This window comes from Alosa pseudoharengus, unplaced genomic scaffold (assembly GCF_046254945.1).
Source record: "Alosa pseudoharengus isolate Yale_2024_CS ecotype anadromous, Long Island Sound unplaced genomic scaffold, YU_APseudo_1.1 YU_APseudo_1.1_scf_4, whole genome shotgun sequence".
Taxonomy (NCBI): Eukaryota; Metazoa; Chordata; class Actinopteri; order Clupeiformes; family Clupeidae; genus Alosa; species Alosa pseudoharengus.
The window spans coordinates 36,730,267-36,746,587 of record NW_027468774.1 but is presented as its reverse complement, the minus strand read 5'-3'; the positions used below and the strand labels follow the sequence as shown (position 1 = coordinate 36,746,587).

General features: G+C 45.4%; 1 protein-coding gene across 2 annotated transcripts in view; it reads right to left on the bottom strand.

Moving 5' to 3' along the window:
* epn2 (epsin 2) overlaps positions 1 to 14,430 on the bottom strand; it is a 31,326-nt gene extending 16,896 nt beyond the window's left edge. Inside the window, exons 1-4 of one of the 2 annotated variants that reach the window (XM_076266135.1) lie at positions 14,216 to 14,430; positions 8,519 to 9,417; positions 3,727 to 3,768; positions 51 to 163 (exon numbers count right to left, since the gene is read on the bottom strand). In XM_076266135.1, coding sequence (XP_076122250.1) covers positions 51 to 163; positions 3,727 to 3,768; positions 8,519 to 9,113 — 750 coding nt within the window. In that variant the 5' untranslated portion in view covers positions 9,114 to 9,417; positions 14,216 to 14,430. The remainder of the gene's footprint in view (positions 1 to 50; positions 164 to 3,726; positions 3,769 to 8,518; positions 9,418 to 14,215) is intronic. The other variant, XM_076266136.1, reaches the window with a different exon arrangement.
* Between the last annotated feature and the right edge of the window lie 1,891 nt (positions 14,431 to 16,321).

The window sequence follows — 16,321 nt, the reverse complement described above, 5'->3', positions numbered from 1 at the left end:
GGTGTGTGTAAAAAGGTACACAGGTCAGGAGTGCATACTGTATCTGTTACCTGTTCTGCTGCCTCTCGGCTCATCGCCAGGGCCAACTGCAGCTGGAGTTCCTCCTCTCCGCTTGTCTGGGGCCGCGCCTGTTCCAGCTCCGAGCCTGCATTAGGGGACGTAGCTGAAACACACACACAAACACACCATTATTATCTGTAGTGACTCAACGCACACACACCCTCAAACACATTAAGCATTCGTACACAATATCTGTTCCAATGTCTTTTTTTATACATATGATTTGTGTGTGTATCAACACCTACACTTCACAAATAAGCACATACAAATCATTCATCTACAACCTCCTCCTGATTCATTCCCATCGTCTCCTTTCCCAGTTATCATAGGGTCCTATAAAAATCTGTTTTATTATTTTCCAAATTCCGTTTTATTTTTTCTCAAATTCCGTTTTCGGATTTATTTTAGTCGTTTCATCAGATTTTTTTTTTTTTTTTTTAACTTCTAAGCAGTCTTCACCTATAAATACTCAATGACAGACACAATTCAGCTTTTTAAATATTCAGCAGGTGGGTCTGCGCGTCTGCTTGAGGCTGCTGACATTTGCGCCTGGGAATGGGACTGCTTGCAATGTTTCAAGAAACTGACATACTGTAGCGGTATGTCAGCTTCTGCACACATTGCAACAATCCACAAACTCGACAAACTCACATCTTGCATCTACTGATTTTGTCATTGCCTTGGCTGGAGGGATTTGCCCGCAATGGATTTAGCTTTGTTCCTAAGTTGCCCTTTTGATTTCTTTGGTCGCTACATGTGTATTTACGAGTCAAGTCAATTATGTGTTGACAAAACTTGCAAACTAGTTGTTTTCAGACTCATAGTAGTCATTTGGGTATTGTTCAGCCCTGTTATCTAGCAGTCAAGCAGTTTAGTGTTTTGCCATTGTTGTCAGGAGCCACTAATCGCTTATTTTCTGTCACACACCAATCAACAAACTCAACGCACGTGAATAATCGAGATATGATTACTAGGCTACGCAAAACGTTCAACAATGTTTTTCGGCCACGGTTTAGGCAGAGACCTTTGTATATGCTTTTTGTTTTTGAGAGAAAGTGGAATAGAACATTATGTCCAATATTCCAATATATGGTTTAATGTTCTGCATTATGTCCAATATTCCAATATGTGGTTTAATGTTCTGCATTTCTCATTAGTGGGTCACTTTGATACTAAAAGTATGATTCTATGTAATGACTGTATGATATCTGTACTGTTCCTGTGTATATCTGTGTGTGACTGTGTTTAGAGATAAGCAGGAATATTATGACTTTGCAGTGTTTCACTGTTCTGCATGGCTGCGTCAGTAGCTATCTGCTCCGGATTGCCAGGCTGCCACTAATCAGGGTCTGATTCAGTGTAGTCCACGTGAGATGGGATGACCAACGCCATCTCCCGTCAGCCTGGAAGGATACTTAAACTCTAACTATTTCCTTGTCTAGTTAGAGCAGCTGATGGATCTTTAGGTGAAGTCATGCTGTCTCTCCCTTGATGCGCATCATTGTAAATGAACTCTGTTTCTGATTTTTCATACTATTGGTCTGACTGGGTCTCTATTAAATCTATGGTATCAAAATTACCATCATTTTAAAGTAAACTGAAAAAAAAAACTCCTGTTTATTTAATGTGTCAACAGAATATCATCAAAATTCTGTGTAATTCCGTGTTTATAAGAGAATTCCGTTTTCATGTGTGGATTCCGTGATTCCGTCCGCGTTTTCCACATTGCGGAAATCATACGGGCCTATTATCAGTGCTGTGTCCAACCCAGTCTCTGGGGATTTGTCAGATCCCTGGAGATGCTTCCATCACGCAGAGGGCTGGGTCGGGCCTGACCAGCAAAGCTGACTACTGCTGAGCTGAGGGAGGGTGTATGTGGCCGGGGGGGGTGGGGGGGGGGGGGGGGGGTGGGGGTGTTCATCACTTCATCAAAGACAGGACAGTGAGTGTCCTTGCCTGGAAGAGTGAGCCAGAGGGCACTAGTGCTGCTGGACCGTGAGTCACCGCTTCCTCTTTTTGTATCTGCTTGGTTCTGATTAATAGATATCAACAGTCAGCATTTCTTCTGCTGCGCCCCCCCCCCCCCTTTCTGAGATCACACTTCAGCTCAGACCTCTCATGATGAAACCATCTCTGAACGCACACCCAATCAGCTACAGGGTCACGTCGGGTCAGGTTGCCTGCGTTAAGCCAGTAACACAAGGGGAAACGAAAGCAGTGCATTAAACGGCTAAATTGGGTAGGCGTGCACAACAAGGGACGGGGGAAAAGGCTGTCCGGGAAAAGCAGCAGCGCTACGTCTGTAGAAAGCAAGACTTCTAATCTGGGGGCTGGGCCGATCCTGTTTGAGCGCGCAAGCACAAGGGATCTCGTTTAAGCCGAAGAACACTCATGGCAGATACATGGGATGAAGGAACGACAAGGTGAGAGAGGGGAAAAACAGAGTGGGAGGGAGAGAGAGAGAGAGAGAGAGAAAAGAGAGAGAGAGTATGACAAAGAGAAGTTAGAGATAAAAGTTAAAGAGCATTAGACAGTTGACAGAGAAAGCACATAACAATACAGGGAACAGCACAGAGGAGAAACATTTGTAAAAAGTGACAGCCAACCAAGCAGCCAGGGAGCCTGTCTAGTAGCAGGGAGCACGGGTCTGTCCAACGTGGAGCGCTCCTACTTGTGGCAGGCGGCCGGCCCTGATTATAAGCCTGCGGCTGTACCAATGGAGGCAGCACTTCCTCTGGCGTGTTATTGGATTAAGGCAGAGAGGCCATGTGCTGGCTGCCCTGAAATAAGCATGGGCGACTCGGGGCCCAAAGAGACACAGGCCAGACCAGACAGACAATACACACACACACACATAGAGAGGGAGGTAAGGAGGATGAGAGTAGGCAGGACACGGACGGACGGACGGACACACACACACACACGCACGCACACACACACACACACACACACACACACACAGGAGGGAGGTAAGGAGGATGGAGGTAAAAGAAATGGGTGCCAGCTAGAAAAAAAGACAAAATACACTCCCACATAAGTCCATGTATTCATAAACACCCACACACACACACACTCAAGGGAAGGCTAAATAGAGGCAGGCAAATTTAACAAACATCGGTACTCGTCACCACACACACGTATAGGAGGGGGAAGAAGGTGCAGGACAGAAAGGAGCAGGAAAAGCTTAGCCTATCTCTCTCTCTCTCTCTCTCTGTGCTTGGCTACTGACTCTGATGGTTTACCGGAAAGGAAAAGGAGAGGAAGCTGAGAGAGAAGGGGGGTGGTGGTGGGGGGGTGTACCATTACAGTGCACTTCCATAGGACAGAGAGAGATGGCAGACGACAGAACTGGGTCCCCACTGATTTAGACATCTGTTTATGAGAGAGAGAAGAAAGAGAAAGAGAAGGGGAGAGTGTGTGTGTGTGAGAGTGTGTGTGTGTGTGTGTGTGTGTGTGTGTGTGTGTGTGTGTGTGTGTGTGCCAGAAAAAAAAAGACTGAGTAAGGCCATATGCACACCGTTATGATCCAAACAAGAAAGAGGATCGACCATTTTAAAAAGGAAAAGGAAAGCAGAGAACAAACAATCGGAGTCCATCTCTCGGAAGACAATCGCAGAACCCTACACCAGATGAGAATAGGGGAGTGTGGCTAGACAAAGCTCAGACCTGCAGAAGCTGCCTCATCAGTCACCACTGGTCCCTCGGGCGCTGTGGAACAGAACAGAAATCAATATCATCCCCACCAGCTACGCTTCACCTGACAACACTCCATTTCAAGTAACAGGGGGACTTGTAAGCTGTGGCAAGAGAGGACCTTCCTGGCATGGGCATGTATGCTGTGAAATTGGCATGTGGTTAATGGAGCAAGTAAACACGTAAGCATTTGATAGTGTGAGAACCACGCCAAAGGCCATTTGAAAGCATCCGAGTCTGAGAACCAGGAAAATTGTTTAAGAAGAAAAAAAAAAAAAGAAAAAGGGGGGTAGACCGCTGTGACGTGATGTATGGTTGTGAAACGTCATGGGTGTCTCCTTGTATCCGACCTCTCCTCCAGTTCAGCGGAATAGCTAGAGTGTGAGTCAAAAGCAAAGTGCAGCCAAAGTAACAGATTACGAAGACAGAGTTCACAGCAGGCCATTTATAAATTCCTTCGTCCCCCTCTTGCTTTCCCCAGTCACTGCCAGAGCTCGTTTCAGTCTCCTTGAGAGAACACCTCATAGCAAGAGTCAGTGTCCCTCCTGTCATTGCTGTTCAACACCAATGACAAAGACCTAGGCGACATGGAAAATATGCACGCTGGAGACAGATAGTCATCTGGAATGGTTGTTATCTAAATGGGCGTACTAGTAACATCATGCACTTCATTCTGTCCAGTTCTATAATCCATAACACTTGGCTCGGAGTCAAGGTTCCATTTGCAGTCGAGTTTGTCTACATGTCTGTCGTAATAACTCAATGTTGCATTTTTCCTCATAGCACAGAATGAGAGAGAGAGAGGCTCTCTGTAGCGGTTAGATAAGAGAGATAACTACTGTTACATGTCTGTATGAATACAGAGGCATTACAACTGATTGGGTTTTCTTTGGCAAGTGGTCAAAACATAGACCTGCTTGCAGGCCAAGGGCCTTTGATCTAGGATTAGTGGTATTGTAAAGATGTCCTTAGGAGATCTACTACTACTACTGCTACTGAGACGGCAGTGAAAGCACAGCAGTGAAAGCACAAAGCAAACGTGATGGAAGACTGATGACAGAAAGTGGCTCCTTCTCTCACAGGTGTTTCGTACACTTTTTGTGAGGGTAGAGGAAGTGGAGCGGACATTCGTGGAGGCGGCTTGTCGGTAAACGGTGGCCAACTAGTGCAGGTGTTTCCATCAGCTGCTTTCCATAACGCCAGCAAGGCGTCTCTAGGCAACAGCACCACCACCACCACCACCACCACCACTAACACCTCCTCCCCTGATCGTGACAACATCTCAAACAGAAAACAACCATTGCATAGATATGCACATTTTTGTTCCATTTGTCACAAATTCGCCCACCATTTAGCAAGGCCACACAATTTGACTTGATCGCATTCCCACGGTCACCATCCCATGCTATCCAGAGGACAAATGGCATGGAACGCAAATAGCCCTTGCAGTGGTATAACTAAACATAGCCGCTGATCTCTCTGACTGAGTGAGCTTTGTTTGTTTATCTGCCTCGAGTGATGAACCAAGAACCTTGAGTATTCTTTACGGCATTCCATGTTCTGTGTCACCTCACCTTATATGGTCTAAGCATGAAAGGCGGGAAGTGACAACACATAGGACAGCCAACCCAGTAAATCAAGGCTAGCCTGGGGCGCGTTTCCCAAAACCATAGTTGCTAACTAAGTCAGCAACTTTGTTGGTTGCAATACAATTTCCCATTGCCATCCAACTAAGTCGCTAACAGGTAAGCAACTATGGTTTTGGGAACTGCACCCCTGAGTGGGCTCATACCTTGTGTTCACACACAGACAAAGAGATGCACAATGTTGCCTTTCCAATTGCTCCTATACAGTAAGGAAGAAACACTAAGCTGGATTCAACTTACTTTTAACCTGCCCTTGTGTACACTGTACATCCACTCATTAACATACTTTACTACAGAGAGATGAACTACTGTCACTGCTACAATAGGCTTTGGAAAACGCGGACTGCTTTTGTAAAGAGGAAGTGGAAGTGATTTTTGTAATTTTCCAGAAGTATCGCAAATGACTAACCACACTCAGCTGAGTTTCCTGTTGCCTGATATATGGAGCAGAACAATTCTGATAAGATCAGGCCAAAAAAAAAAAGCCCTGTGTGCCAAAACAGCTTTTTTTCCAACCTCTCCCAAAAGACTCTCGTGTAACTGAAGGGCCATTTGCAGAACAATACCCGGAAACTTCTACAGGAATGCAGAAAAATTCCACAGTTCACACCCCAGCCTTTCTTCCACAGGGATAACCCCGCTCCCCCCCCAACCAACCTTCCCTCTCCTTTGTTAATGACTCAGCTGCTTGCACTTCCGTTTCAGCTTCAGCCTCTTCTATTAAAACCCACACACACCAGAGCCAACAATAACACCTCCCAATGCACCCCCAGCCCCCCTCCACACACACTCCCTCCCTCCCTCCAACAATTCCCTCCCAAAACCCACCCCCTCCCCAACTGCCAAAGTGCTGTCACAGGCAATCTACTTCTCCCTCTCACACACACTCGGGAGTTGCACGAAGGAGGAAGGAAGGCCAAAAGTTGTGCAGGGACAACTTCAGCACTCCCTCTCACTTTCTCCTCGGTTTCTGAACTCCATTCACAGATTTGAGAGGTGAGTTTGAACGGCTAGAGCCAACACAAACTTTCCGCTCCCCACTAACTCTCAGGCCTCTGCATAATTCAGTTGAACGGGCCCACTTTTGTGAAAGCATTTGAAGTGGTAAATCAAGGACTCAGTCCAGCCCCTGCTAGCTTGCTTCCCTGCTGCTGCCATGCTTATCTCCTCCTGAGAGCCCACCGTCGTATGGCCAAAACCCTTGGAGACATCTGTGGTGAGGCTCCATGAGAAAGATTACCAAATTCTTTTGTCATGTAGGGAGTCAATGGTGGGGGGGAAGGGGAACTTGGAGATTTTGGAGAAGGAAGTGGGGGTAGGGCCTGTGTGCGTGCATGTGTGTGTGTGTGTATGTGTCTCTGTCTGCTGGGGATGGAGGGGAGAAGGGATATGTGTGTGTGTGTGTGTGTGTGGGGGGGGGGGGGGGTGATCCTCCTTCCTCCTGTTTGGCTCAGCACAGTGACCCCGAGCAGAGAGCACGGTGCCTTCAGGGGGTTCAGGAATGTTCTCTTCCTGCAGGACGGGGAGAGATACCGACCCACGAGACAGCCGAGGCCTGCAGAAGGCATCCAAGGCTCATATGTAGACATGAGCCTTGGATGCCTTCAGCAGTGTCTCCCGTTTCCATAAGCTGTGTGGGAGTGTGTATGGATGGGGGAGCTACGAATCACAGCGCTAGCCCAGCACAGGGCGCACACGACACACACCACACCAGCTGACATGCTAAAGGTGTTCCACCCCCCTACCCCTCCACCACCATCCACTCCCTCCCCTGGAGTCCGTCAGACCACCACAGACATGCAGTCTCTCCTGGTCTCCTAGCGCTGCAGATTAAAGGATTAGCCCATGCAGCTAACTGCTCTCCAAAGCCTGCCCGGTGTGGTCATGGCCATGGCCCATGGAGAACAGACAGTATGAAGACTGGGATGGCTGAGAGTGGGGAGGTTACAGGTTGGGTAAAACTGAACCAACAGCCATATCTGAAGCACTGCAGTGGCTAGGAGGGTATTACCGATCATGATGGCAGCATGGGAAACCACCGTGGCGTTTTCACCAGAAAAGGCTAAACTATCCCAGATCTAAAAATAGCACGTTTATTCTGGGATACCGCAATGGGACAGCTTCTGAACTGAGAGATGTTTTGGAGCAAGATTCATCTCTCGAATCTGTTTCGGAGCACAGACATGTCTGTTGATTCCTTTGCGGAGCAAAGACCTGTGTCTGATTTCAGTGTAGAGGGCCCTTCATTCAATCACAAAACTAGAATCCAGTTGTGATCCGAGCTTTATCTTTGTCTGAGAAGCTGATGCGACGTGATTTAAGTGAGATGAGCTCATCAATCACAGATGAAATGACACAGAGACTGCTGAGGCACACTTGCTTTAAGGCACTGATGACTGACAATGTTGTCTGCAACAGCCTGAACCCAACAGGCGACTGGCTTAAAATACTCCGGTCTGTCTGAGCACTTGTCCTTGTAGGATGCCCTGCCTCAAGGGCTGGATTAATGACAGGCTCGTTCTCTTTGATGCATCAATCATTTTTGCTCAGCATCAATTGTGCGGACACCCACGTTCCTCAATCACACTCCACAAGTAACAATAAAGCCCGAAACATACAAAGGCTTGAAAGCATCTTTACACTTCCGTCTTTTGTTTGTAACTATCGCCTTAGTGCTTAATTAGAACTATACAATTTCAACACTACTACCAATGCAGGCCTAGTACAAAAGGACAGCAAACAGGGATTGTATAATCATTTCTTTCTGTCATTACTTACCTCACCTTTATAACACAAGCCAATGTAGTCGATACACTTAACTATACCACCACACACACACACACAAAATTCTTCATTAAAAAAAGACACACTTAACCTGGAGAGCCCAGTGTTTCCCATACATTGACTTATTTGTGGCGGCCCATCACAATATCAACACTGACCACCACACAATGATTTTCCAGGTTGTACTAAATTGTGCTTAAATCTGGTTAGCATCATAACCACGCTGTGCTAATTTGTTAAAAACTATTGCATTCAAGTTAATTCTGCAAACCAACCACCACAAATTCAATTGTCTGGGAAACACTGAGAGCCTAAGGGCTACAATGTGTACTCACATCCATGATAGGAGGCGGGTGACCCCTCAGACCTGCCGTACTCCTCAGAGTAGCTGGTGGACAGGTTTGGCTGGCTGGAGCCGCGCCCGAAGCCCATACTGCCACTGTTTCCCACGCTGGTGGCCACCTGCGCCATGCGCTCCTTGGTCTTGAGCGCCTGCGAGCGCTCGCCCTTCAGCCTCTCCTCGTCCTTCAGCAACGACACCAGCTGCTTGGACTTCTCCCGCACGTTCACACCCTGGTCCTTGCCGTCGCGGTCCACGTACTGGAAGTCCTTGAGCGTCTGGATGGCGAAGATGTTCTCCTTGCACTGCAGGGCGACGCGCTCCGAGCCCGTCTTGATCAGGTAGTCCAGGAGGGTGAGCGCCTTGTAGACGTGCCGCCAGTTCTTGCCGTGGTCATTGAGACGCTTCCAGATCATGCTCATGATCTCGGAGAAGGCCACCACGTTGTAGGTGAGGTCGGCGATCTCCGACATGAGCGAGCTGGAGGGGCCCCAGGGGTCGTTAGAGGTGGCCTCCCGGACCTTCTTCTCTGCCTCGGAGTAGTTGTTCACTACATTTTTCATCTGCCTGCGGATGGTTGAGCTCGGCATGGTGATGGTCTTTTAGTGTAGGTGTACGTGCAGAAATAAAAATAAAAAAATAAAAAAAATAAAAGTAGTGCTCGCTTGTCTGTCTGTCTGTCCAAAAATATTAAAAAAGGACTTCTTTATAGGGAGTTCACAAGAAAGGGTTTGACAGTTCCAAAATGTATTTGTGTGTGTGTGTGTGTTTTGGGAGCTTTCAGAAGTCCAGTTCTGTGTTCCCTGTTTTAAGAGTATCCCTGCACTGTAGCAGAGCCTGTTAAAATCATTTCCACGCAGAGAAGGGGGTCGGCGCAGCAAATTCCTCCATTACCTGAAATGCAAGACAAGAGCACAGAGGTGATGCACTGACTGAAGCAGAATGACACATTCTGCATGAGAAGGCACTACTCCCTCTCTCTCCCTCACACACACACACACACACACGGGTACTCAAATCTAACTTTCCCAGTGCACTGCTGACTCAACAATTCTGCTGCTTGTTCATTTAGTTTTGGCGGAAACTTCTGTCTTAACCCCCGTGCTTTCCACTTAAAAACTGAAAACATAAACAAACCAACAGAAGTAGGCTGTAAAGCAAGAGAAAAGGTCCTAGCGCAATTATGGTAATGTGTGGACTGGAATATGTGCAGCTAGGAAGAAAGCATATAGCAGACTTCCTGTCTGCACCTGCACTTCACTACTGTTAAAACGATCCCACCAGTCAGATAAAGAGAAATAGGTCACAGCTGTTGACACACACACACACACACACACACACACACACACACACACACACACACACACACACACACACACACACACACACACACACACACACACACACACACACACACACACACACACACACACACACACACACACACACACACACACACACACACACACACACACACACACACACACACACACACACACACACACACACACACACACACACACACTCTCCAAGCTAGCACAGACTTGACATGTGGGCCTGTATCCAGGTATCTGGGTTGAAGTATCCTAGTGATTTTTTTGTGTGTGTGTGTGTATATACCCACACACACATACTGAGAGAAATAGAGAGCTGGGGAAGCTCCATGCTTGACATGGTTTCTGTGACGCATTGTTACGGTAAGTGAAGACATTGCCCAAGAGTCAGCGTATGAGCATAGACACCCATTTACCACTTGTGATTGCAGCACACACCACATCAATATTGCGTGCTGCGAGAGTGAGCAAGTGTGTGTGTGTGTGTTTGTGATGAAAAGCATAAAGAATATTCTGATGTTTTTGTCACGCATCTTCTGAGATTCCGGATGCAGACACCCTCATTGTCATCGCACAGGCTAGCTAAATATAGCTCAAACACGCCCATTTCCGGATTCTGATTCTGCTCCTGGGAAGGAACATCAGTAAGGTCTGCATTGCATGACTTAGCACAACTGAATTTCTAATAAAACCCTGTCGTGCCATCGCCTAAGAGGCTCAAAGGCTGACAGCGTAAAAGGAAGAACCAATTGAATGGCTTCCCTTATCAAACAGGACAGCGCATTAACGTTCATCAGTAATATCTTGATATGGAAAAATGATCCATTTTATGGTCTGGTTTGCCTTTTCATTGTCCTATGTACAATGATGTCAATACAATGAATTAGACGGTGTTCTCTGCCCTGTTCTCTGTTAAACCAAACCTAGTATAGCAGTTCACCTAGTTCTTGTATTTTACGTCTGACTTTTCGAAACCTCGACCACATTGTCCTTAAAGCTATATTAGAGCTGATAAACTTGCTCCCACACAGTTCCCCTCTGAATAGCTGGGAGCCACGACCCCCCTGTCTGAACAGACCATGGGTACTGTGTGCTTCCTGTGTTTAAGCTTGGAGGACCAAAAGAAAGGCAAAGTGGGCAAGGGAAAGAAAAATAGATGAGAGGAGGGATACAGAGCCGGAGTACCCGAGCAGGGCCGTGCACTCTGGTCAAGACAACACAGAGAGCTGTCTGCTGCCACATCCCGTAAAAATTCATTAAGAATCACTGAAAGGCGACTCCCACCAAGTGCTGGACTCTTCCCCTGCCTGGCAGCCACTGGGCCCTAGCTCCCCCCTCCCTCCATCCCGCTCCCCTGGGCCTGCATACGCATGAATGCCACGAGGCCCTAATGAAACATCTGCTGCTTTAATCACCTATTCAGAGCCAGCGTATAACAGGAAGAGAGGGGCAACTATATCACAGCAGAAAGAAAGCTCTACTGGCCCAGAAATCTGTGAGGGGAGGGGGAGGTGGATGGGTGGATGGATGGATGGAGAGAGGGAGGGAGGGAGGGTGGATCAGGGGACCCAGGAAGCTAGTGGAGCACACAGAGCCGGATCTGTGTGTGCGTGGCTCCACGGGCCAAGCACAGCATGGGAAAAAGGCACAACACTACCAGCCTAGCAGAGAGATGTAGTAGACAGTGTGCTACAAGTGCACCCTGGGACAATAGAGTTATGACAAATATTAGATTGCATGCAAGTGATTGCATCAGTGTTTGGGGGGGGGTGTACATTTGGTATGGGCTCACTTTAAATATGACACCAGTCATTAACATGGGCTGTTGGGAAATGGCAGTTTGCAAGTGGGTGCTTGCTCCACTGACAATAAATTGTGAGTCACACATTTGCCTACAACAAGCACGGACTATTGTCTTATAGGTATGCAGCACTCTAAACCACAGCCTGATAAGAGTCTGATGACAAAATAAATCTGAAACATATTTGCAAAATTGTTGAAGAACTTGATGGACCCTGAGGTCAAAAGTTAGCTCACTTTTTAAAGGACACACAAACTCAAAATATCTTTAGAAATCCTATCAGGGCTAAATTTAGCTAAATGTTAAGGTGATTTTTTTTTATAGAGTCAACAGATTTAATCAAACTATATAACCAACTCAATATTAACTTTTAGTGCTAGTGCTTTAACCTACATCTACTGTTGGCTCGACAGGTCACATGTGGAGATAAGAGGAGGATCTGGCACTGAGCAGTATTGGTCCCCGAGGTCTCTGTTGTGAATACTAACAACTCTGCGCTAAAGCTTGATGCGCCACAACCGCACAGGCGTGAAGGGCGACCCTGTTGCCCTGATAAGGCTGGAATCCACACTCTCTCGGACAGACAAGTGGCTGCAAGCCTGCAAACTACTGCCGAGAACAACATGTGGGGGCGAATGGGATCAAGCAGACGAGTGTCTGTCTGTGCCTGTGTGTGAGTTTGCCTTGGTGTATGTGGCGGCAGGGGGTGCTGAGGTGTGCAGCCACACCCTACACATTCTCAGATGAAAGGTAACAACAGTTAATGGATACTTGTAGATGGTCATGCTAATGGGGCAGAACTGGGAGAGGATCAGCAATAGACAAATTCGCAAGTGTCAGTGAAGACAGGACCAAAAACTGCAGTGAAATTGCATCATATTCTGGGTGGCCCCTCACTACTAAGTTGTAATCTATCCGGTTTGGTTACTCAGATTTGCTATTGCTCAATAAAGGGATGGACATTTTCAGTTATTTGGCAAATAGAAACATAAACTCAGGGATAAATATAAGAGTCAGTAAACCTACAAACTGTAGATTTTCGATTGAAATATTCAATTAAACCCCCAAGGTATTGTTAGCTCTCAGAAATTCCTTGCTAGTGTCTAAGAATCGACATACATAGGCTACCCACCCTACAAGCTAACATTCACTTTACCCATTGTCTCACTGAGAACCCGTGTGCCCTGCAAGACAAAGCCAATGAGCCAGGGACGGGATCAAGCAAGAGATGCATCTGTCACCCCCTGACCATACAATAGACAAAGATCTTCCACGGACACGGGTGCGTTCAGACATTCCAAAGAAAGACGCAGAAGTACTAAAAAGCTCACATTGATCACTGGGCACTCACACACTGTAGTAGCCTAACGTGAGCCGCAAAGACTTAAACATTACGAAACAGGACATATGTTAAATGCCTGGTAACTGGGGATACACATTATCGTAAGATGTAAAAGGCATGTATTAGTTTGTTTACAACACATCAACTTAACGTTAACGATAATCCATACTAGACTATCCTGAAAACAAGTTGAAGCACAACCAACCTTGCGACCCTGTCATAAATTGGGAATGGCAAGACGGTTAATCACCATATTGTCAGAGGTTCTCTGCTAATGTCTCTTGGGCAACTATACTAGAAGCTACACTAAAACTATTTGAAATTGAAGATTATCAGGAGGAGAAAGGGCGAGGACACCATGATTGCATACTAGCAAGCTAACGTTAGCAGCATTTCTCGTCGGAAGCCAACACTAGCTAACGTTAGCCAAGGTTCATAAGGCGCGCTAGCTAGCTCGGTCTCGAGCAAGTAGTTAGCAAGGGTATTCACACATCACTCCCATCAAAGTTCAGAAAGATGCAGTCCGATAAGACAAGACAATTCATCGAGTTATTCATTTCAAAGTTAAGTTACTTTAAGTTCAGCATGGATTTAGATCGAATAATCTACAAATTAGTTACTCCTTAGCCGCAGCTGAAACACTGCATAAGCAATGAAACTTAGGAAAAGACAAATGAACAAAACTTCAGAGGACCTAACATTAGGATGCGTGCTAACGTGCTAGCTGCCCAGTGCTAATAACTTAGCTAGAAGGGAAAACATGTCAGTTATTTGATTTAAAATCGTTTCTTAATAAATACATACAGCTGTATGTGTACATCTTGAACGACACAAAACAATCTGTTGATTGATTCTAAGACCTGTCGTCGTGGATTTATCCAGTCACCTGGTCGACATAAGCAATCCACTTCAACGGCTGCTTTCGATGGCAAAAGTTAGCTAGCCTAGCCAATAGTTGCTAGCTGATCATGTATTTCTAGGACCGCCTGCTAGCGTTAGCAAAGCAACTTCTTTCAGAATAAACGCTTGCATGGCTACGCAAAGTAAAAGAAGATTTTGAAACCCACATATCTCCCAAAACTACAACTACCCAACAGTATGCTAGCTGAATCTGTTCAGCACTGCGCCTGTTGGACAAATCTCTCTTCTTCTGTTAGCGACAGCATCACATAGCTATGTTAACGTTACCCCTTTAAAAGCAAAACAGTAACTTACCAATCCTCGAGTAGAAACTCAGACCAGTTTTCGCCCGGGAATACAACCCGGCATAAGTTATGTAGCTCAGTGACTATAAAATAATTCAAGTAAAATCTAAGTTTACTTGCAAATTAAACTTATTTATTGTTCGGAGAAAAAATCATAGGCGCTCAGTATTAGTGTTTATGTGATTAGCGGGCTAGCAAGGCTACACGTCTCCGGTTGCACTGGGTTGTGACACCCACACTGCCCAACATGGCGGACAGACAGATACATACGCTCCAGGAGGGGGCAGGCGGCAAAGGGTGTGACCATAGACGTTAATGCAAGACACGGTGAGGTGACTGAAACAATCGTCAGACATTTCGCTAGAAACATAAATGTTAAATCTACACATGAAAGCGCATGACTTGTGTGACTATACATGACTGGTCCTTTCCGCAGCTCCGAGAGCAACCTATTATTTGTTGTGGCTAACTGTACTTACACAGCAAATACAAACAAACATTCTCTGTGACAAAGTAGGCTTCCCCATTATGCTTTATTTCTTTAGCATCTTCGAGTGGTTGTCGTAGAAGACTATAGAGTCTAACAAGTGAGGAGTGATAACCCTGTCGGTCAACACAAACTAATTGTCAATAGCAATTCACTGTTGATGACAGCAAATGAAAAAAAAAAAGATTCTTGACATGCAGATGGCAACATTGACTAAAATCAATATGGCCATGTCAGATTGTCAGACTGGCTTTAGCGTGTTGTGTAGCCTACTCTCATGGATTAGCCAAATAAAGACTAAGCTACTTTGAGTTTGTACACTGACTTTGACCTAAGTGTATGTTAAAACAATACTGTTAGTGTTCTCCAAACTAACACTGATCAGCAAAATTGATGCACGTGACAAGGGCCTACATTTTCAGCATTTTCAACAACAAACAACTGCAAACAACAAGTCAAGTAAACTTATTAAACAGCTAGGTTTTTGTGACGTAAATACAATATTAAACATTAAGTTAGGGCAAGCAATGACTCATTGCCTATTATTGTAAGATTGTGTCTGGCCTGGTGCAGGGTCGGCTATAGGCCTAGAAAATTCCCCAGTTAAGGGAAAGGCCTAGTAAGTTCTTTGAAAAGCCTATAGAGGGCAGTGTTGTATTCAAATTAATGAGTTAAACACTTGAAAGCAATTTCCTCCAGTCCCATCATGTAATTAACTCAAGTGACCTTTGATAAGACACAAAAAAACAATTAGAAGGACTTAACATTTGTATTATTATAATGAACCTAGTTTCCTTCATTAGCATGCTCTAGATATTAGGACCAGGGTCATTCCACGTCAATTCAACCAGGGCCCACGCACTTAGGTCTCAAAAAAATCTAAAAAAATAACCAGGTGTACCTATATGTTACCCAGGAGACACACTGTAAAATTACTTTTATGTAAGATCAATACTTTCCAAGATACAGCCAGTTTTACAGGGGGAGGGGGGTTTCGATTTTGTTCGGCCTCTTTTTTATGTCAAAGTTCACAAGGCCGAACCAAATCGACCCCCTTCCCCCCGTAAAACTGGCTGTATCTAGGAAAGTATTGATAAAAGTAATTTTATGTAATCCTGGGTAACATAGGTACACCTGGTAATTTTCAGAATTTTTTGAGACCTAAGTGTGTGGGCCCTGGTTGAATTGACGTGGAATGACCCACCACAGACTTTCAGATTCGAGATTCAAGAGTGCGTAACCGAGCCAGTTTCAGAAGGCTACATTTTTACTCCTTATCTCTTTGTTGATGAGACTACTTGCTCAGACTATTAGATAGATAGATAGATAGATAGATAGATAGATAGATAGATACTTTATTTATCCCCAAGGGGAAATTCAAGGTCTCAGTAGCATACAGACATCACACACACATTCACTAACAGCAGAAAAAAGTAATTAAAAGTATATAATATAAAAAAAAAACATTCTAAGCAATAAGGACAGTAGAAGATTATGAATATACTAAAATACAAATTATACTAACTAACACCTAATCTAAATCAATTCTAAAAACAGTATCCACATGGTGGTGATTAATCAATCAAGAGGCGCTTTCAATGACTGAGGCACACTGAAAAAAATGACATG